This window comes from Heptranchias perlo, chromosome 36 (assembly GCF_035084215.1).
Source record: "Heptranchias perlo isolate sHepPer1 chromosome 36, sHepPer1.hap1, whole genome shotgun sequence".
Lineage (NCBI taxonomy): Eukaryota > Metazoa > Chordata > Chondrichthyes > Hexanchiformes > Hexanchidae > Heptranchias > Heptranchias perlo.
Genome location: NC_090360.1, coordinates 916335 through 938286, shown reverse-complemented (window position 1 = coordinate 938286; position 21952 = coordinate 916335). Strand labels below are relative to the sequence as shown.

At 43.8% G+C, this 21952-nt stretch overlaps 2 protein-coding genes across 2 annotated transcripts in view; one reads left to right on the top strand and one right to left on the bottom strand.

The window, feature by feature from the left end:
• Nucleotides 1-7355: 7355 nt before the first annotated feature.
• Nucleotides 7356-8499, top strand: LOC137303938 (transcription factor ATOH1-like). Its single transcript, XM_067972345.1, has one exon. It carries the CDS (start codon nt 7443-7445, stop codon nt 7860-7862), a length of 420 nt encoding a protein of 139 aa, XP_067828446.1. The 5' UTR covers nt 7356-7442; the 3' UTR covers nt 7863-8499.
• Nucleotides 8500-11780: 3281 nt separating this feature from the next.
• Nucleotides 11781-21952, bottom strand: part of LOC137303997 (wings apart-like protein homolog) — a 133298-nt gene continuing 123126 nt past the window's right edge. The window contains exon 19 of the mRNA XM_067972385.1: nt 11781-21322. Coding sequence (XP_067828486.1) covers nt 21257-21322 — 66 coding nt within the window. The 3' untranslated portion in view covers nt 11781-21256. The remainder of the gene's footprint in view (nt 21323-21952) is intronic.

Sequence of the window (21952 nt, the reverse complement as noted above, 5' to 3'; positions counted from 1 at the left end):
GTATTTCTCAGTGTCTGTGTGTGTGTATTTCTCAGTGTCTGTGTGTGTATTTCTCAGTGTCTGTGTGTGTATTTCTCAGTCTGTGTGTGCATCTCTCTCATTGTCTCTGTGTGTGTATTTCTCAGTGTCTGTGTGTGTATTTCTCTGTATGTGTGTGTGTATTTCTCTGTATGTGTGTGTGTATTTCTCAGTGTCTGTGTGTGTGTATTTCTCAGTGTCTCTGTGTGTGTATTTCTCAGTGTCTCCATCTGTGTGTGTATTTCTCAGTGTCTCTGCGTGTGTGTGTCTTTCTCTCAGTGTCTCTGTGTTTCTCTGTGTCTTTGTGTGTATTTCTCAGTATCTCTGTCTGTGTGTGTATTTCTCAGTGTCTCTGTGTGTGTATTTCTCAGTGTCTGTCTGTGTATTTCTCAGTGTCTCTGTCTGTGTGTGTATTTCTCAGTGTCTGTGTGTGCATTTCTCAGTGTCTCTGTCTGTGTGTTTCTCTCAGTGTCTCTGTGTGTTTCTCTCAGTGTCTCTGTGTGTATTTCTCAGTGTCTCTGTCTGTGTGTGTGTTTCTCTCAGTGTCTCTGTCTGTGTGTATTTCTCAGTGTCTCTGTGTGTGCATCTCTCTCAGTGTCTCTGTCTGTCTGTGTGTTTCTCAATGTCTTTGTCTGTGTGTGAATTTCTCAGTGTCTCTGTCTGTGTGTATTTCTCTGTCTCTGTGTGTGTGTTATTTCTCAGTGTCTCTGTGTGTGTATTTCTCGGTATCTCTGTCTGTGTGTATGTCTCAGTGTCTCTGTCTGTGTGTTTCTCTCAGTGTCTTTGTCTGTGTGTGTATTTCTCAGTGTCTCTGTCGGTGTGTATTTCTCTCAGTGTCTCTGTGTGTTTCTCTCAGTGTCTCTGTCTGTGTGTATATTTCTCAGTGTCTCTGTCTGTGTGTGTATTTCTCAGTGTCTCCGTCTGTGTGTGCATCTCTCTCAGTGTCTCTGTGTGTATTTCTCAGTGTCTCCGTCTGTGTGTGTATTTCTCAGTGTCTGTGTGTGTGTATTTCTCAGTGTCTCTGTGTGTGTATTTCTCAGTGTCTCCGTCTGTGTGTGTATTTCTCAGTGTATGTGTGTGTGTGTGTGTGTGTGTGTATTTCTCTCAGTGTCTCTGTCTGTGTGTGTCTTTCTCTCAGTGTCTGTGTGTTTCTCTGTGTCTTTGTGTGTATTTCTCAGTATCTCTGTCTGTGTGTGTATTTCTCAGTGTCTCTGTGTGTGTATTTCTCAGTGTCTCTGTGTGTGTATTTCTCAGTGTCTGTGTGTGCATTTCTCAGTGTCTCTGTCTGTGTGTTTCTCTCAGTGTCTCTGTGTGTATTTCTCAGTGTCTCTGTGTGTGTGTGTGTTTCTCTCAGTGTCTCTGTCTGTGTATTTCTCAGTGTCTCTGTGTGTGCATCTCTCTCAGTGTCTCTGTCTGTCTGTGTGTTTCTCAATGTCTTTGTCTGTGTGTGAATTTCTCAGTGTCTCTGTCTGTGTGTATTTCTCTGTCTCTGTGTGTGTGTTATTTCTCAGTGTCTCTGTGTGTGTATTTCTCGGTATCTCTGTCTGTGTGTGTTTCTCTCAGTGTCTCTGTCTGTGTGTGTATTTCTCAGTGTCTCTGTCTGTGTGTGTTTCTCTCAGTGTCTCTGTCTGTATGTGTATTTCTCAGTGTCTCTGTCTGTGTGTATTTCTCTCAGTGTCTCTGTCTGTGTGTATTTCTCTCAGTGTCTCTGTCTGTGTGTATATTTCTCAGTGTCTCTGTCTGTGTGTATTTCTCTCAGTGTCTCTGTCTGTGTGTTTCTCTCAGTGTCTCTGTCTGTGTGTGTTATTTCTCAGTGTCTCTGTCTGTTGTGTATTTCTCAGTGTCTCTGTCTGTGTGTATTTCTCTCAGTGTCTCTGTCTGTGTGTTTCTCTCAGTGTCTCTGTCTGTGTGTGTATTTCTCAGTGTCTCTGTCTGTGTGTGTATTTCTCAGTGTCTCTGTCTGTGTGTGTATTTCTCAGTGTCTCTGTCTGTGTGTGTATTTCTCAGTGTCTCTGTCTGTGTGTTTCTCTCAGTGTCTCTGTCTGTGTGTGTATTTCTCAGTGTCCCCCTCTGTGTGTGTATTTCTCAGTGTCTCTGTCTGTGTGTAGTTCTCAGTATCTCTGTCTGTGTGTGTATTTCTCAGTGTCTCTGTCTGTGTGTGTATTTCTCAGTGTCTGTGTGTGTATTTCTCAGTGTCTGTGTGTGTATTTCTCAGTGTCTGTGTGTGTGTTTCTCTCAGTGTCTCTGTCTGTGTGTGTATCTCTCAGTGTCTCTATCTGTGTGTATTTCTCAGTGTCTCTGTCTGTGTGTGTATATTTCTGTGTCTCTGTCTGTGTGTGTATCTCTCAGTGTCTCTGTGTGTGTGTATTTCTCAGTGTCTGTGTGTGTATTTCTCAGTGTCTCTGTGTGTGTGTGTTTCTCTGCATCTGGGCAGGACTGGAACCAATGTCCTAGGGGGAGTGTTTGCTAGTGCTGTTGGGGAGGGTTTAAACTAATGTGGCAGGGGGATGGGAACCGATGCAGGAAGTCAGTGGGAAGTAAAGTGATGACAGAAACAAAAGGCAGTAAGGGAGAGTGTACAAAACATGACCGGACAGATGGTCTGAGAAAGCAGGGCAAAGACCAAGGGAAGTCTAGATTAAACTGCATTTATTTCAATGCAAGAAGTCTGATGGGCAAGGCAGATGAACTCAGGGCATGGATGGGTACATGGGACTGGGATGTTATAGCTATTGCTGAAACATGGCTAAGGGAGGGGCAGGACTGGCAGCTCAATGTTCCAGGGTACAGATGCTATAGGAAAGATAGAGCAGGAGGTAAGAGAGGAGGGGGAGTTGCGTTCTTGATTAGGGAGAACATCACGGCAGTAGTGAGAGGGGATATATCCGAGGGTTCGCCCACTGAGTCTATATGGGTAGAACTGAAAAATAAGAAGGGATAGATCACTTTGATAGGATTGTACTACAGACCCCCAAATAGTCAACGGGAAATTGAGGAGCAAATATGTAAGGAGATTACAGACAGCTGCAAGAAAAATAGGGTGGTAATAGTAGGGGACTTTAACTTTCCCAACATTGACTGGGACAGCCATAGCATTAGGGGCTTGGATGGAGAGAAATTTGTTGAGTGTATTCAGGAGGAATTTCTCATTCAGTATGTGGATGGCCCGACTAGAGAGGGGCCAAAACTTGACCTCCTCTTGGGAAATAAGGAAGGGCAGGTGACAGAAGTGTTAGTGAGGGATCACTTTGGGACCAGTGATCATAATTCCATTAGTTTTAAGATAGCTATGGAGAAGGATAGGTCTGGACCAAAAGTTAAAATTCTAAATTGGGGAATGGCCAATTTTGATGGTATTAGACAGGAACTTTCAGAAGTTGATTGGGAGAGTCTGTTGGCAGGCAAAGGGACGTCTGGTAAGTGGGAGGCCTTCAAAAGTGTGTTAACCAGGGTTCAGGGTAAGCACATTCCTTATAAAGTGAAGGGCAAGGCTGGTAGAAGTAGGGAACCTTGGATGACTCGGGAGATTGAGGCCCTAGTCAAAAAGAAGAAGGAGGCATATGACATGCATAGACAGCTGGGATCAAGTGGATCCCTTGAAGAGTATAGAGATTGCCGGAGTAGAGTTAAGAGAGAAATCAGGAGGGCAAAAAGGGGACATGAGATTGCTTTGGCAGATAAGGCAAAGGAGAATCCAAAGAGCTTCTACAAATACATAAAGGGCAAAAGAGTAACAAGGGAGAGAGTAGGGCCTCTTAAGGATCAACAAGGTCATCTATGTGCGGAACCACAAGAGATGGGTGAGATCCAAAATGAATATTTCGCATCGGTATTTACGGTTGAGAAAGGCATGGGAACTTGGGGAAATAAATAGAGATGTCTTGAGGAGTGTACATATTACAGAGATGGAGGTGCTGGAAGTCTTAACGCGCATCAAGGTAGATAAATCTCCGGGACCTGATGAAATATATCCCAGGACGTTATGGGAGGTTAGGGAGGAAATTGCGGGTCCCCTAGCAGAGATATTTGAATCATCGACAGCTACAGGTGAGGTGCCTGAAGATTGGAGGGTAGCAAATGTTGTGCCTTTGTTTAAGAAGGGCGGCAGGGAAAAGCCTGGGAACTACAGACTGGTGAGCCTGACATCTGTAGTGGGTAAGTTGTTAGAGGGTATTCTGAGAGACAGGATCTACAGGCATTTGGAGAGGCAGGGACTGATTAGGAACAGTCAGCATGGTTTTGTGAGAGGAAAATCATGTCTCACGAATTTGATTGAGTTTTTTGAAGGGGTAACCAAGAAGATAGATGAGGGCTGTGCAGTAGACGTGGTCTACATGGACTTTAGCAAAGCCTTTGACAAGGTACCGCATGGTAGGTTGTTACATAAGGTTAAATCTGACGGGATCCAAGGCGAGGTAGCCAATTGGATACAAAATTGGATTGACGACAGAAGACAGAGGGTGGTTGTAGAGGGCTGTTTTTCAAACTGGAGGCCTGTGACCAGCGGTGTGCCTCAGGGATCGGTACTGGGTCCGCTGTCATTTGTTATTTATATTAATGATTTGGATAAGAATTTAGGAGGCATGGTTAGTAAGTTTGCAGATGACACCAAGATTGGTGGCATTGTGGACAGTGAAGAAGGTTATCTAGGATTGCAACGGGATCTTGATAAATTGGGCCAGTGGGCCGATGAATGGCAGATGGAGTTTAATTTAGATAAATGTGAGGTGATGCATTTTGGTAGATCGAATCGGGCCAGGACCTACTCCGTTAATGGTAGGGCGTTGGGGAGAGTTATAGAACAAAGAGATCTAGGAGTACAGGTTTATAGCTCCTTGAAAGTGGAGTCACAGGTGGATAGGGTGGTGAAGAAGGCATTCAGCATGCTTGGTTTCATTGGTCAGAACATTGAATACAGGAGTTGGGATGTCTTGTTGAAGTTGTACAAGACATTAGTAAGGCCCCACTTGGAATACTGTGTACAGTTCTGGTCACCCTATTATAGTAAGGATATTATTAAACTAGAAAGAATGCAGAAAAGATTTACTAGGATGCTGCCGGGACTTGATGGTTTGACTTATAGGGAGAGGTTGGATAGACTGAGACTTTTTTCAATGGAGAGTAGGAGGTTTAGGGATGATCTTATAGAAGTCTATAAAATAATGAGGGGCATAGATAAGGTAGATAGTCAAAATCTTTTCCCAAAGGTAGGGGAGTCTATAACGAGGGGGCACAGATTTAAGGTGAGAGGGGAGAGATACAAAAGGGTCCAGAAGGGCAATTTTTTCACTCAAAGGGTGGTGAGTGTCCGGAACGAGCTGCCAGAGGCAGTAGTAGAGGCGGGTACAATTTTGTCTTTTAAAAAGCATTTGGACAGTTACATGGGTAAGATGGGTATAGAGGGATATGGGCCAAGTGCAGGCAATTGGGACTAGCTTAGTGGTATAAACTGGGCGACATGGACATGTTGGGCCGAAGGGCCTGTTTCCATGTTGTAAACTTCTATGATTCTCTGTGTCTTTCTCTCAGTGTCTCTGTCTGTGTGTGTGTTTCTCTCCCTCTTTGTCTGCATGTATCTCAATGTCTCTCTCTGGAGTCACTTCATGGCTCAGAGTTCTCTGAAATGTCAGTGGTTCCCAGACTTCTCTGAAGAACATTAACAGTTATTTGCTATTATGAAACTATTATTCTGATTTTGCCCCTCAACAGAGCGCTGCGCAGTTGGGAGTCTCGATTTGGAAATATATCGCCGTTCCTTCATCGTCGCCGGGTCAAAATCCTGGAACTCCCTTCCTAACAGCACTGTGGGAGAACCTTCACCACATGGACTGAAGCGGTTCAAGAAGGTGGCTCACCACCACCTTCTCAAGGGTAATTAGGGATGGGCAATAAATGCCGGCCTCACCAGCGACGCCCACATCCCGTGAACGAATATTAAAAAAAACAGGCAATGAGCTTTAGGTCTGGTTTGTTAATACCGTAGAACCACAGTATCAGTGAGTTTTACTAACTATTCTTTACAACCCATGCCGTTGGGTTGGGATTAAGTGGGTGTTTATCTGCAGCGTTTATTTAGACAGGTGAGATATTCTGGAACATTCTTAATCACTTTGAACAGAATGAATAGCTTTTGCTAAATATATAAATCTATTTTCAGTGGAACTGCTCACCGGTCCTTGAGCAGCTCGCAGATTGCATTGAAACAGTCGCCCAAACCTTAACTGAGAAAACCACTTGTCAGAGTAAAGTTTTTCCTCAATATCATGTTAACTCACAACATAGAATATAGAGAGAACTGAATACCTGGGAACAGAACTCTGTAATCAGCTGAAAGGTTCTGATAATTTCACAACCGGCAAGAGTAAAATGTGAGTGACAACCCTTAATTTCATTGACTGGCAGTTTATTAATCTAATAATTCCTTACCTTTTTTTCTTTTTCAAATATTTATCCACTTTCTTTTTAAAGGCTATTATGGATTCTGATCCACCACAGTTTCTGGTCAGAATTCTATGTCTTAACAATTCTCCAAACCTCTCCCTTCATTTATTTTGTTGATTATATATTACCCTAACCCTGACCCTAACGCACCTTAATTTAGCTTCTCAAAACTCCTCTTAATTTTGAACACCTCTCTCAGATCTCCTAACTTTTTCTACTCTATAAAAGGAGTCCCAATTATTCTCACCAGTTCCCAAAGTTAACCCCCTCTCATCCCTGGTAGCATCTTAATAAATCTCTTCTCTACCATCTCCATGGCCATGAGATCCTTTCTAAATTAAGGAGCCCAAAACCGGACATAATACGCGAACTTGAGCCCAATCAGTGGTTTAGCCTTCCCTTTGTGTTTGTATTGGATGCTTCTAATTGTAAAACCCATCTGACTTTTTTGCAGTTATGACAGTTATCTAGGCTCAGGTATGAAGAATTTACAATTGGATCAGGTACCGGAGGTAATGCTCCAGGTCGGACTCCGCACTGAGGAGGGGGAGGAAGGTGCGGGGCCGCGCTGCCTCGTTATGTCAATGACTTTTTACGGGCAATCGGTGTTGCTCTTTTAAATTGACCTGTAGCAAGTTCACCAGCGCAAAGCGGCTGACTGCACATTGACACTGGACCGCTCAGGCACTGCCCTCTGTGATGTTGCCCCTTGTTTAAGGCCTTTCCTTGTAAACCATTCTTCACAGAAAGCGCCTTTTGTCCAGTCGATTAATTTGAATTCTGTCCTTATTGAAGTGGAGATAATCTGAATTAAATGAGCTCCTTGGACCCTTTGTGATGGAGCCGAGCGATTGGCTGCCCACACGCGACCGGGATACAGCCTCTGCTCCCATTGGCTGCTCACACGCGACCAGCTTTAAAATCCAGCAAACTTTGCCGGAACTTTCGCCAAACTTTGCGCCCGGCGGGAGCGGCGCCCCAGCATGGCCCAGGGCGGAGTAGAGAGCGCAGAGAGCTGGCGGGACGGAGCCGGAGCCGGAGCCCCGGGCAGGTGGAGCTGCCCCGAGTACCTGGCTCTCCCCGGCCGGGAGCAGGGCGCCGTGGGCGGGCTGCAGAAGCGGCGGCGCCTGGCCGCCAACGCCCGGGAGAGGCGGCGGATGAACGGGTTGAACGCGGGCTTCGACCTGCTCCGGAGCGTCATCCCCGAGCTGAGGAGCCAGAGGCAGCTGTCCAAGTACGAGACCCTGCAGATGGCGCAAATCTACATCGGGGCCCTGAGCGAGGAGCTGCGGACAGGACCCGGCACAGCGGCTCCCGCACCCGGCGGCACCCCGGACACCGAGCCCGGGGCTGGAGAGGAGGAGCGGCCAGCCCGGGGAGGCGGCTCTGGCGGGCGGCAGTGACCGGGCCAAAGGGACTGGAGTTTGGGCCGGAGCCGGGGGCCAGTGACCGGCCGGAGGGACCTGTGGACGGGACCCGGTCCCCGGGTGTGTTGAGTGCGGCGATAATCAGGTGGAGTGTCCGCTCCGGTGACCCCGGGAATCCGGACTGAGCTCCAGGACTCTCTCGATCTCCTTGGACATTCAGCAAGGAGGCGACTGTGATTCAACCCGGAGAGAACGCGAGCCCCGAATGCGCCTCGGACCGAGCGGCGGCTCAGCTGCACTTTGTGGGTTCGATAGTAAATGTTGAGCCCGATTCTCCAGCCCAGGCTCACTCCCGGTGATGGGCGGGAAACCCTCGACGGTCTACCCGGGGATCCAGCCCCGGGTCGGTCTTCCTTCCCGGTGGGACGTGTTTAGTCTCCACTCTGCACTTTCCCAGAGCAAGGGGTCTGAGGGCAGGCGGAGGGGGACAGGTCGGTACTCGCTCAATGATCAGGTCTCTTTACAAACCCAGGACTGTCCATTCGCTGTACCTCAGTTGCTGAATTTACTCTTGACGCCTGGTTCTTGTTTTGAGACATTCAACGGATTATAGAAAAACCTGCGTCAATAGACATGTATATTTTATAGAAATAAAAAAGTCTTTGGTCACCAATCGCGCTCATGCTAAAAGATCCTTTGAAACTATGTCTGCTCCACTTTTCAACACCAATAATAACACCCCTCACTTATTCCACAGCCATGTGTCCCGTCTCTCGCATTGGAGGAGAATTAAGCCACGGTCTGGGGTTATAAAGCATTACAGTGAATTCATAGAATCATATCATAGAAGTCACAACATGGAAACAGGCCCTTCGGCCCAACATGTCCATGTCGCCCAGTTTATACCACTAAGCTAGTCCCAATTGCCTGCACTTGGCCCATGTCACTGTCCAAATGCTTTTTAAAAGACAAAATTGTACCCGCCTCTACTACTGCCTCTGGCAGCTCGTTCCAGACACTCACCACCCTTTGAGTGAAAAAATTGCCCCTCTGGACCCTTTGTATCTCTCCCCTCTCACCTTAAATCTATGTCCCCTCGTTATAGACTCCCCTACCTTTGGGAAAAGATTTTGACTATCTACCTTATCTATGCCCCTCAGTATTTTATAGACTTCTATAAGATCACCCCTTAACCTCCTACTCTCCAGGGAAAAAAGTCCCAGTCTATCCAACCTCTCCCTATAAGTCAAACCATCAGGTCCCGGTTGCATCTTCGTAAATCTTTTCTGCACTCTTTCTAGTTTAATAATATCCTTTCTATAGTAGGGTGACCAAAACTGTACACAGTATTCCAAGTGGGGCCTTACTAATGTCTTGTACAACTTGAACAAGACATCCCAACTCCTGTATTCAATGTTCTGACCAATGAAACCAAGCATGCTGAATGCCTTCTTCACCACCCTATCCACCTGTGACTCCACTTTCAAGGAGCTATGAACCTGTACTCCTAGATCTCTTTGTTCTATAACTCTCCCCAATGCCCTACCATTAACAGAGTAGGTCCTGGCCCGAATCGATCTACCAAAATGCATCACCTCACATTCATCGGCCCACTGGCCCAATTTATCAAGATCCCGTTGCAATCCTAGATAACCTTCTTCACTGTCCACAATGCCACCAATCTTGGTGTCATCTGCAAACTTACTAACCATGCCTCCTAAATTCTCATCCAAATCATTAATATAAATAACATAACAAATAATTGTAGAGACCTCCCTGTGCCCAGTTCAGATGCCCCATTGTGGTGGCGCACACTGCTCATTAACGTTTCTGTTAAAACAATATTTTCTAATACCTGAACTCTGGAAACATTGACATAGGGTCAACAGGCCAGCTGCCACATCTCCCTTTATCCTAGTTTCCCGACTCCTAAAAGTGCCGGGCTACAGTTCCATGGCTCTGAAAGCCCCTGTGGTTCCCGGCCCGAACGCGGACAGTGATGCCGGCTCCTGGCACTAACAGTACAGGGACACATTACAGACTTCCCGGTGGTTGGTGCTTCCACAAGGGAATTAAGAACAAGGAATGTGGTGCTGGTGGACCCAGCAGAAAATGACAGACCCAGGGATCAAATAAATATTAGACACACATATATATATATATATATATCTCATATTACGTAGTAAAACGTCCCAAAGCGCTTCGCGGGAGCGATCATCATACAAAATCTGGTCAAAGAGGTAGGTATTAATAAGGGTCTTAAAAGAGGTGGCGGATGGGTTTGGGGAGGGAATTCCATAGCTTCGGGCCTAGGCAGCTGAAGGCACGACTGCCAATAGAGCGAAGGAAATCGGGGAAGAGGAGCTGAAAGTGTGGCTGCCGGTTTCCTACTGGTATCAGTGTGATGGAAGAGCTGCAGTTCTGCGGATACCGAAAGTCGAACTAAAGTCAGCTCAGGCACAGAAACTGACAACTTACCTTCTCTTGCGTCTTGATGTCAAAAAGAACCACTTTTTACAAAGCACAGATGTCGCCAAAAGCAACCCAACTCCACGTGGTTCAACATCAAAACCACTGCTTCCAGGCTCGCAGAAGGGACAGAGAGCACAGGATGAAGTCAAGCCCCAGTCACCTTGCTGCCACAGAAAGACTTAACTTTCAATAGTCTGCAGTGCAGGTGAAAAATGGAACACTAATACCACGTGTTCTAATTTTACGTCGTTCAAGGTTGCTGCAAAGCCCAGCACCAGGGCTCAAGCTTCGAAGCACCAGGCGGGGCAGGGTGAAGAGACCAGCGGGTCTTTCCTTGCCAGTAAACTTCGTAAAAGTCACTGCCTCCAAAACTCTGCAAAAGTTGGCGGGGATTATTCCAACCCACATGATGCAATTCTTGGAACCTTCCTCCTCCTGGGGTTAGTGACATCTCTGGGCTGTGGGTCCAAGGCCGGTAGCGAGAAAAATAACTACACACATGTCCCAATTGTGGCCACTTAATTCAATCACGCCTGAGACCACGCACATGCTGGGGGCACTGCTGCTCCATCCACGGCTGTTTGCGAATTTATTTTAAGTTATTGCTCACCAAGAGATAATAAATAACAATTAGAGAGAGTGGGGAGGAAGTTGCAAAAGCTTCTCGAGGTTGGATGCCGATTCGCCCACCAGTCCAACAGGCACCAGGAACCGATGCCAAAGGAAAAAGTGAATGCGGCGATGCCGATTCTAACAGAGAAAGTGGTAAAAGCGACCAATGGGTCACTTGCTCATCGTTTGCCGGATGGTGATTGGATTAGCTCCGTTCCAGTTTCAGGTCACACATGGGTTTTTTTTATTGCTAATTTGTCCCTTCCTCTTCTGAAAATTCCCCGTAGGGAACAGGTCCCTCAAGCACCTGTCAGCTGCCTCGTCACTCATGGGGGAAATCAGTTTGCCCTCACTCGACATTCCGATACTTATATCCGAAGTTCACTGGTCAAGGCAAAGAGCCCTGGCTGATTTCCCCCTCCCCAACTTAGGACATTAAGGCCAATTATTGCACCCCTACCGCTGCTCTATCTCCCACCGATACTCCGTGAGGGATTTACAGGATAGCTTAACTTCCTGGTTTTTATAGCGAGGACTGGTCCATTGAAAAGGAAAAAATAACCTAGTTAGATGCAAGTTAATGGCAGGAGCTGGTATAAACAATGGTGATTATGCCATTGGGTCCCCGCCCAGATTCAGCTGCGACCTGGTTACAGTTTGCTCAAAGCCAGAGTTTGTGGACCTAAGGGTAAAAGTATCTGACTGTGACTCCAACCCAAATGGAGCTGCCGTGAATTGGAGCCCTTGAATTTAACTTGGGGACAACACATGACTGGGTTCAAAGTGGAATTAAATGTTGTCCCCTTTAGTTTATTCATTTCTTGGTAGAAGTGAGCATGCGTACACAAGAAAACGAGTTACAGGAGCAACTGTACTGAAAGTAGCAATTTTTATTTGAGTTAAAATTATTTACAGGTAACCAAAGACATACTTCATGAAACTGGTACAAACTCTATTTCCTGCCATTTGGCTTTTACTCTGAAAGATCGCAACGGAGAAATACTGTATAAAACAAAAATAGGATCGGATTCTGAAAAGTATCTCTACCATTCTAAATTTCCAATTGCCAATATTTACACAACTATTTACAAAAGTCATTTTTAAAATTTATTTTAAACTCATTCTGATTAGGCCCTCTTGTACCCTTTGCAGTCATGTGATTATTACAACAGAATGGAATGAAAACAATGGAAGTATAGACATTGGGGTTTTACTCATGTGGAAATTCAATGAGTAAACAATGACAGACAGAATGCACAGGGAGTGCTGTTAGTGGAACTTGGAAGTGACTTCAGTTTCAGTGGAACTGCATCAAAAGTAACCTCCACCCCAAAATACCCCAGCAAGGGCTTTCATTCACAAAACGACAACCAAACTGGGATTTTATCAGACTGAAATACGTTAATGCGCCAGAGGGCAGCTGAATCCTGATAAATGAACGTTTAGAAGCCTGAGAAACTTATCAATTAGAAATTTGCTGCTTAAATACATAGGATATATTGGAAGCCGACACAACTATAGGATAGCCGTTTCTCCCATTCCAACTTCCGTCAGTCAGGAGGATTGGAGTTGTGTCGGGCCATAATCAACATGGCCGGGCTGAGAATTGAGCCTCTGGAGTTCTTCCCAGTTTTTAGCCTCCCCATCTGGTTGAGAAGCAAACTCAAAATTATGTTCGATATCTGATTGCTGGAGAGTTTAAACTTCAGCTAGATCCCAGATTTAATTTCTAAGATGAACTTCCTCTCCTCCCCCAACTCCCAGAGTTGGAGCGCATGCACCATCACTACATAACAGGATTCCAAAATTCCATCACCTTAAACCAAGAAATGTCAGGCTTTCTAGACCGCATATTAGCACAGTAACAAATGGTTTCCAAATGGAATTCATGCGAGCAAAGTGAAACTGTTTCCGCTCTGGCAGCGATTAAACCCACACAAATATTCTACACACTAAGCAATAAAAACCAAGCAGTTGAGAAAAATCTTGGGTAGTCAGGCCCTTCTGTACGATAGCCGTGAAAAGTATCTGGCATTAGACAATTCTATCCTTATCTCAGGGGTACATTTATCTGGAGACAACTGTCCAAGTCCCCAAACCTGGCAGTTGTGAGGAGGTTTCAAAGGGGCTATTTCATGAACTGTTCATTTAATTCATAGGCACAGACTGCGTGTTGATTTTTATATTAAAAGTACATCTGATGCCACATAATGGACACGTTCATTTGCTGGACACATTTTCTCAGTTACCAACTCATTGCGAATGTATTGAAATCCATATAGAAGTTTTGCTTAAACAGCAATACCCCGATAAATGGGGCAGCTGAATTTCAATCCAGATTTCCGAATTAACTGGCTTAATCTTCATTTTTCAATTGAATTCTCAGACTGGCTGATTGGTAGCATTCAAATGGAGAAACGGCTCTTTACAGCTGTTAAATACATGATCAATGAACGAAAGTCGAAGCCTGAGTTTACAAGGAGACCGACCAGACCTTTTATTAAAAGAATGCTGAGATCCCCAGTGGTTCTGGATCTACGAGAAACGCAGGCACGGCGACTGCACTATATAAAGATATAAAGTGAGGGCATCATTTTGAAGGACCTCAGTTTACTGCATTAGTTTTGGTAGAAAAAAAACTCGTTATTTTGTAGGCAAACTCACAAAACAGTGATTGCCACGGAAATGTAACCCTTGATAAAGCTTTAAGAAATGATAACTTTGAGGAAAATGGGTGATGGGGATGATTGGAGGCTCAATATTCCTGGTCTGGGTATAAATGTTTTACATTTTTCTCATCTGCTTTGATATATTTTGGTTGAAACACATCTGTTCAGATATTCCAGCAAAAAAATCCAGCTGTTGACATTATTTCAATTCTTCTCCCGCCACCCCAGTTCAGCCATAGAGAACAGCAGTAACTAGGGGATGACAAGAAGCCACTGCCTGTCCCAGTCATTTGTTGTGGAGATGGTTGCCCATTGGCCCCATGGCAGGTGACACCAGCTAAAGACATCACTTACCACAGAGGCTGCCGACACCTTCCAGTTCAACACTAAACCTTCAATGTTTTTTTTAAATCAACTGATAGCAAAGCTTTCACCGTAAATGTTTCAGCTTATCCTCCCCTCTTTCTGGAATGATTTGAAAACCCAAACTTTCCACTTTGGTTTATTTTATATTCAATATATTTCTAATTTACATAAATACTTCAAAAGCCTGTCTATTAAGGCATTTATGTTCACATATTCCCATCAGTACAGTAGTTACAAAGCCCCAAATCTTCTATAAATAAATGCACAACAGTGGAAGAGCCAATCTTCCACAGCAAGTTCAGCTTTTTTTTTAAAAGTCAAAAACCGAGGTGGTGTGGGACATGAGAAACCAGATAAATGCAAAGTTAAAAAGGATAGAGTGAACAGAGCTGTTGAATTTTTCTGCTTCAAACTTGTTGGCACAAAGATGAGGTTCTCCCACTTCCATACGGATCAAAAGAGTGTGAGAGAGGAGGGCGAGGATGAAGAACCTCAGGATAGTCCCAATAGGCCAGTTATGAAGCATCATTAGTCAGTAAGGATAATCCCAACCCAATGAATCAGCTGCAAAAATACCATTTCCAGTCAAGCTATCTGCACATCTGGGGGGCGCAAGAAAAAGATAAAGCAAACACAAAACTGAAAACTAATGAAATCATTGCTAAAATCACTCAGCAACACTCTACAATTGCTACACACTACAAACAAATTAAAAGTCAAGTCACCAAATTAAACATTTCCTTGAGTAGATGGTATGGAGACTCCTGTAGCCAGCACCCAGCCCCGTATCATCTACTTCAGTTCTCAAACTGAATACTCAGTTCCAGAAGCATTTCCAAAAATAAAACCACAATTCCCTGAAACCTCACTAGAATAGTTTACGTACTTGGGTCAGGAAATGTGGAAATATTCAGCTACAAATTCAGAAAATCGTAATTTATAACAAGTGGAGTGGATTCTGATTAACACCAATACTTGGTTTAATTGAAGTGAATCCAGAGTACGACTAACAGTCTGGCAGCACAGTGTAGAATTAAAAACTTGAACACAACTCTGAACTGTAACCTTTGATTTGAACTTGTGCCATTTTCAGCTTCAGACCTGATTATACAAGCAAAGCTGCACTTTAAGGATGGCCGAGCCCAATTGCACCCTCCCCCGAGGAGTCAGGCGTTGACTCTCTGTCCCCAGTAAGAGGAGGACGGTTTTGCCCAGAGTTCCATGTGGCGAGATTCAAATGCACAGCTTCAATAATCTGGGTTGAGTTACTACGTCACACTCTCTACTCGATTCGACACAAATGGGAAGAAAGTGAGACAAAACTTTCAGGAATCGCTGCAAGTCAGACATTGTCAATTACACCCATACGAGTCAGGTTGCTGAAACTGGTCAAGGACTAAGGCTGAAATTGGCCAGACACAGCTACACCCATCTCCTTCCCCAATATCAACGAATCGTTTAAATGGCCGGGGGGGGGGGGGGGGGGGAAGAGAAGAGAGTGCAGCTACAAGTACAAACTTCAGTCGAATAAAATGTTTATTTACCAACATCTGCCCATACCTCCAGTTAAGTTGAAGCTGAGCACTGACTCAATTATACTCATGGTCAAGGATACAATGTGCAGGTTAAGAGCTGATCTGAATCCAATAATGCAGCAAAACTGTGCCACACTTGGATTTATTTGGATCCTGTACATAGTTGCACCCAATCCCACAGATCAGCATTTGATGGAGGAGGGGAAGAGTGGACATCTCACTACTGAAGTGGAGATCTCTTTTATGGATTCTCATTGGAGTATGAACCATAGAAATGTGGTCTCTCCACGGTAATGACTGAATAGGGAAACTGGGGCTAGCTTATTTCAATTGGATTCCAAGACTTTATCTAAAAACAAGGCTGGCTATAGCAGATGCAAACACACTAATTAAAAGAACCAGTGTCGAATCTACATAGACTGCAATCCAGAATAAAACTGAAATTGCATCAGGTTAAAATTATTAAAAGTACTTTGACAGATATAAAACATGGCTTTAAAATCTCACAGCCAGCACTGATTTGAGATCAACAATTAGTTAACAAGAGTGATTTATAAACTTCAAAAAAAAATCAGGGTACGAAAGGCTAAGGAACATTTGCCTTTAATGTGTGACTTCAGGTAAAGGATTTGAACCCCAATAAGTGAGTAGCCTGGGAGAACTGCAACACCTTTTAAAACACTGCAGCAGGAAAACTTAAAAAAAAAAATTCAAGGAAACTTACTTCATTTGGGCCACTAAACAGTGTACACACAATGTGGTCACTGGATTGTCTAAATCATAATTGGAATCTGCACTCATGCTGAACCCTGGAAGAAATACAGCAACTGCTGAACATTTGATAACACAATCCGAGTGAGGATGAGAGTAACTGGAGGATGTTGAGATATGTTGATCTGGCAGTGTTGGTCTGTACTAGGAAAATAAGTTTCAAAATCAAACCGCTTCAACAAATATTGTGAAAACACCCTTCATTCTCCCACTAAACAGGCTGCAGGTCCAATTGCTCTTTGACGCATTTCTCTCAGGATATATTTTCCTACACCCATGATTGTTCAAGCTGGCACTATGCAGTTTAAAACCAGATTAGTCATGGTTAAATCATTGAGCCGTCACAATTAAAACTATCCTTAGAAGTGAGAAGTACAGAAATATTACTTTTTCAAGAAACTCAGACATGAACAGCAGTGAAGAAAAGCAGCGACTAACTGGGCTGTTCATGGGAGATATCACTTACATGGCAGGGATTAGACAGTACAACATTAAGAATGTTAGAGTGTTAAATGTCTCCCCTCCAAGTGCAGATATTCCCATGTGCGCTTGTCCTAAAACAGCAAGACCTGTAGGGAACACTGATTCAGCCAACTGCTGTTGAGTTGAGCAAGGATTGGAGGCTTTGCTCCTCCAGAATGCAGATTTCTGGCACGGTAACACGCAGAAGTTCATGGCAGGTTATTGCCTGGGTCCCAGCCGACCTCCAGTGCATTGCGAGATTGGACAGAAATGGGAACAGCTCCCTTAGGAGGACAGAGGAAATTAACACAAAGTACACCTCATCCAATTGCCATCAAGAAACTTTTTCCTTTAATAAAGATTCCCTCCACACCAAGTTCACAGTCCAGACTGTTGATAGCAGAGGCTAGGCACTTACCAGCAGGAGGGGACAGAACATTAGGTAAGATTCCTGGACGATTCTTTATACATCTCCTAGCTCCGTAAGAAGCAGTATTGACAAAAGCCCCAAGGATGGTGCTGGACACTACAGATTATTTGAAAATAAAGGTAGGGAGCGAAACAGAATGGGGAGGGAGAAAGGAATATAATTTTATTGAAATATATATTGTCTGCATAGTTCTTATTGCCCTGAATTGAAAGATGTTCCCTGACCAGCAGCCACGTAGAACAGGTGAAGCCTCATTGCCAGCCTGAGCCACCAGCCTGAGATTCACTCAGAAATTTAAGACTGGCTACACAGTAGACAAGACCTGTTTGACAAGCCAAAGAGTCAAAGTAGAGGGGTTTTGGGATGTGTGGGAACGTCTTACCAAATAATTCCAACAAGGAGTTCTGATAATTTTCCATGAACATTTGAGCCGAGACTGGATGATGATTTATAATCTCTACCGTCCATGTTTTTCTGTGCTCATCAAGGGAGGGATGTTAGTGGAGAGAATGGAACACTTCTGCACTTTTGGCATACAGCATCAAAATGGAGGACACTCAGGCCAGGAACATTACGGAAAATGCACAATCCAACTCATTCTACTTTCACCATTTTACCTTAATTCCAATTTCACAAGAGCTTCCCCCTACTGCAGCAGTGAGACATTTTCACTTGTCACACCAACTTCCTTTATGGCCTCAAAAGAGACAACCCACAAAGCCAATTCCTTGCTGAGCTGTGAGCAGCTTTGTGCCACACACATTTACTGTGGAGAGCCACCAATTTTTTTTATTTTCTTATGTATACAGGACCCCTTAAGCCAGAAGAGATCAGTCTGGGCTTGGTTTGAATTTGGGTTCCTGAGGTTAAAACATTAGGCCAGCTGGTTCTCCCCAGCTTTTATTTCACATTATTTTAAACTTGTGATTTTTTTTTTTGAGAGAATGTAAACAACCCTTGGAAAATCTATCAGGTTCTCAAGAAAAAGAATTTGTTTTCCTTGCTGTTACTGTCAATTATTGATCGTTAACCATTAAAAACCAGATTCTACAAGAGTGGATGAATCATAGATACACTCCCCTCTAACTAAAAGCAGCAATTAAAATTCCTATTAAATTTTTTTTTAAAAAGCAAAATAAAATGACGACATGGGTAGGGTGAAACTGAGCTGGCTAATGTGAAGGTCAGGATATTTCATAAATGTTTATCCCTATTCTTCAGTGCTTGTCTTCCATACTTAAAAATAATTAATAACCTGTAATCACCCACACAATACACTGAAGATACAGCTCAGAACCAGAGGACACTCCTGCCTCACCAAACCACAGCAGCCAATAATGTTAGGGCAAATTAGAATTTCTAGTAGGAAAACCAATCAGAATTAGAAGCACAAAGAATGGCTTGTCCTGTGCTGTGATTTTATGATTTGTTGAAAGGTAGAGAGGCAGCTGCTTATAGCTCTGAACAGAAAATCTAGTGATGGGAACGCAGTCCAACAAAACCGACACGCAACAACACATTTTCCACATTGCTCCGTAGAATTCCGGTCCAGCTAATTCACCACTCAAACTAATTTAATTCCCGCTGCAGTCTTTGATCCAATGGCGATACGAGATGGCATTTTTACTACGGATGTTCAGATTGAAATGTAGGTGGGAATACTGACAGTGCAAAATGCAATCCCTAACCAGACTAACAAAACATGCCTTCCACAGAGTTGCTTGTTGGTAGGCTCCATGAATTTGGAGTCTGAAGTGATAATCTTCCACAGCACTCATTCCAAAATGTGCATCGGGGGGAATCATTTATTAATTTGTGTCGTTTCCCCTACATTTACCCTCTGCTTTAACAGTCCAGATTTCTATACTGATGGAAGAAATTAAGGACTGGATCAAGGTCTCACTTCAATTACCATCCAGAAGGTTAACGAGACAGGACGTCCTGCGACGTCAGGTGACTTGGGGCAGCCTGTCAGCTTTTGTAACACATCCATCAACTAATCATAAGACAGGAAGCCTGCCAACTTAGGCTGTCCCATATGAAGGACGGAAATGCTGCTGAGCAGTTGGCCTTTGCAGGGGAAGAACTCTCACATCCCTAACATCTTTTACTGGTGAAAAGATTGAGAGCATCTTGCTGCCTTCAGGACTGTGGGAATTTGTTTTTTATATATAAACACTGTGAAAAGAAAATTAACTCACCAACTTCAGAAATTTTAAAACATTTCAAATTTTCAACATGGATATTGGTGGATCCCTCTACCACACTCAACAATTCAACTTTACAAATGATTTAACACTGCATGTCCTGCAAAACCTCTCCCTATTACATCAGTTTGATATTGAAATTAAGGCGCATCTCCACTCTCGCCAGACTCCTGGGATAACGGCAAAACTTGCACAGGCGTGAACTTGCCATTAACTCAGTTTAGGAGAGAATTAGTAGAGAGAATTCAATGATAGTGGAGAAGGCACATGCTAACGTCCATCACCTCTGCTCTTTGCAGGATTGTTGAACACTCAAACTATCAATGCAGGCAGTGGAAACGACTCCGAAATCCAAAAATATTCATCAACTAGATGATCAGGTTTTCACCCAGGTGTTAATGCCTGGACCCACAGAATATAATGGATAGCAACTAAATTGTATCTAAATGTTAATGTTCTGTACAAGAATTTAAAGCCAAGGAAAGCTCTGCACTCAAGTGAACTCACCTAGAGGAAATTTAGTTTTTCAGTAAAACTAGATGCCAATATATTAAAATTGAGAACCTCAGACTGTATTTCACCTACCAGTGCTTTCTCCTCTCCAGTTCTGATTGGCTATTTCCTGTACTTGATGCAACTGTAGACAGGAATTTCCTGCATTAGGAAAAGGATTTCTGAAGAAGAAAATGGACATGTGTTTCACTCCAGTGTTCAAACTCCCAGGTGGTTCGAATGGTCTTCAGTGATATTACAGTCAGACTCAGAGAGATCACATCACCACCCATCCAAAGTGGAACCAAAAGACTAAACACAACCCACATTTGGCCACTGATTAGTGAAGCACTCTAGCTGTTACCCTGAAATAGGCATCTTTCTTGTACATATTTTCTGTGGATCCATTGACTCTACCATCCCACAGATAATTCCAGATAACTCAGTACCAAGTCATGCTCGTATTTAGCTACTGTTGATTTGCTTTCCTGTTTGAACTCCATCATGATCTTACTTGGGATGAAGGCCTTTCAGACCAAAAAATTCCTGATCCAATAAGTGATGTTACAGCATTCTTGACAAATCAAGAGAGTTATTGGCAGCCCAACACAGGTCGTCCATTTTAATACAAGCTGAACAGATAAGGAGAATTAAAACAAGAAATCTCATCAAGTTTTATAATAATTATATACCTGTATTATGCAACTCTATATATAGAACACGAGTCAAAACGTAAACAGCTCAATCTGTTCAGCTTGTAGTAAAGCAAATAACCAGTCTGGAGGACTGCATGACTTCTCTGGTGCCAGGTGAATTAGTTGTCAATGCATCTCATGCACTCCCATCATGTTCATGACCAGTGATGACCATACATAACGTCTACATTAATCGGAGGTAACCATAACAAGCACAGGTGTGGTGCAAGATATATTCCATCCCCACACTATAACCAGCACGAGTTCGATCAATGAAAACGCATTGTAGATATAGCCGGGCAACATGAGGCCATTTAGTTTTTAACTCTGAATTTTGATCTTGCAGAATAAAATTTCAAGACTATAATACCAGGGCTGTTTGCAAACCGGCATGGGTATGGAATAATAGGTCTGTACAATTAACATCACACCTGGCTCAATAACTAAAGCACAAGCCATTCAACCTCAGATTTGGCTTTGCCTCATTCCACCCAACCAGATTGACTCCTCATTCAGTTGAGAACTGCCTGCTGTAGGTCAGACCGTACAATGACCACGGTTTTTTTTGGAAGCAGTCACTGAAAGCAGGGAGTGGGCATTCCCCTTGATGCTTTCCTCAATTTGGGGTGGGGGACGGTCTTGCCCATATGAATTGGTTGATGAGAGGGGTTAACTCCAAGGGGTCAGAGCACAGCCTATCTGCAGAAGCTCAATGTCCTTCAGCAGTGATCCAAGTATTCAATCACTCGAGAGATGGACTTCTGTCCCGTCGTTCCCACAGCACACTGGAGGGAAAAGAAAACATTTTAGAAACGTGATCAACGGGAGATGGTTGACTAATGAGTAGGTGTTGCCAGTGATTCCTACCTTCAAAATATACTAGTTCTGTCCCACTGCATAATATTTAATTTAATACTTTGACAGGATATTATGAAATTGTCATTTTAGCAGTAAAATGAACAATTCGCAAACTCTAAAACCGCACATTTACTGTAAGCAGTGAATCATTAGTTCAGTAGCCTGGGTGGGAGCTGGAGCTTGTTGAAATCTGGTCAAGAACATGCTCACAGATATCTCCCCCTTACTCATTAGCTGAAAGGCTGCACGAGGTCTATTTGTGCACATCAGCAAAGCATATTCACCCTTGGTTTACTGCCAGTTGTCGGTCAGTCATCCAAGGACACTTTGGCACAAGTAATGTCTTCCATTAATGACCTTTACTTCTTGCACTATCTAAATACAGCGTCACTCAGATACAACTTCAGTTCTTGTCCTGGAAAAACTGGTATAAAGAAAACTCCAACCCCCATCAGGCCAGAAGTAACAGGGTACATTAGAGGGGGTTTATACCTGGAGGCTGAGTGTGAGTGAAAATCCTTCCATTTAACAAAGTAATACATCTGGGTGCAGAGTCA

Excerpts from the sequence above, each read along its gene's own strand:
- LOC137303938 (XM_067972345.1), top strand. The coding sequence starts at position 7,443 with ATGGCCCAGGGCGGAGTAGAGAGCGCAGAGAGCTGGCGGGACGGAGCC.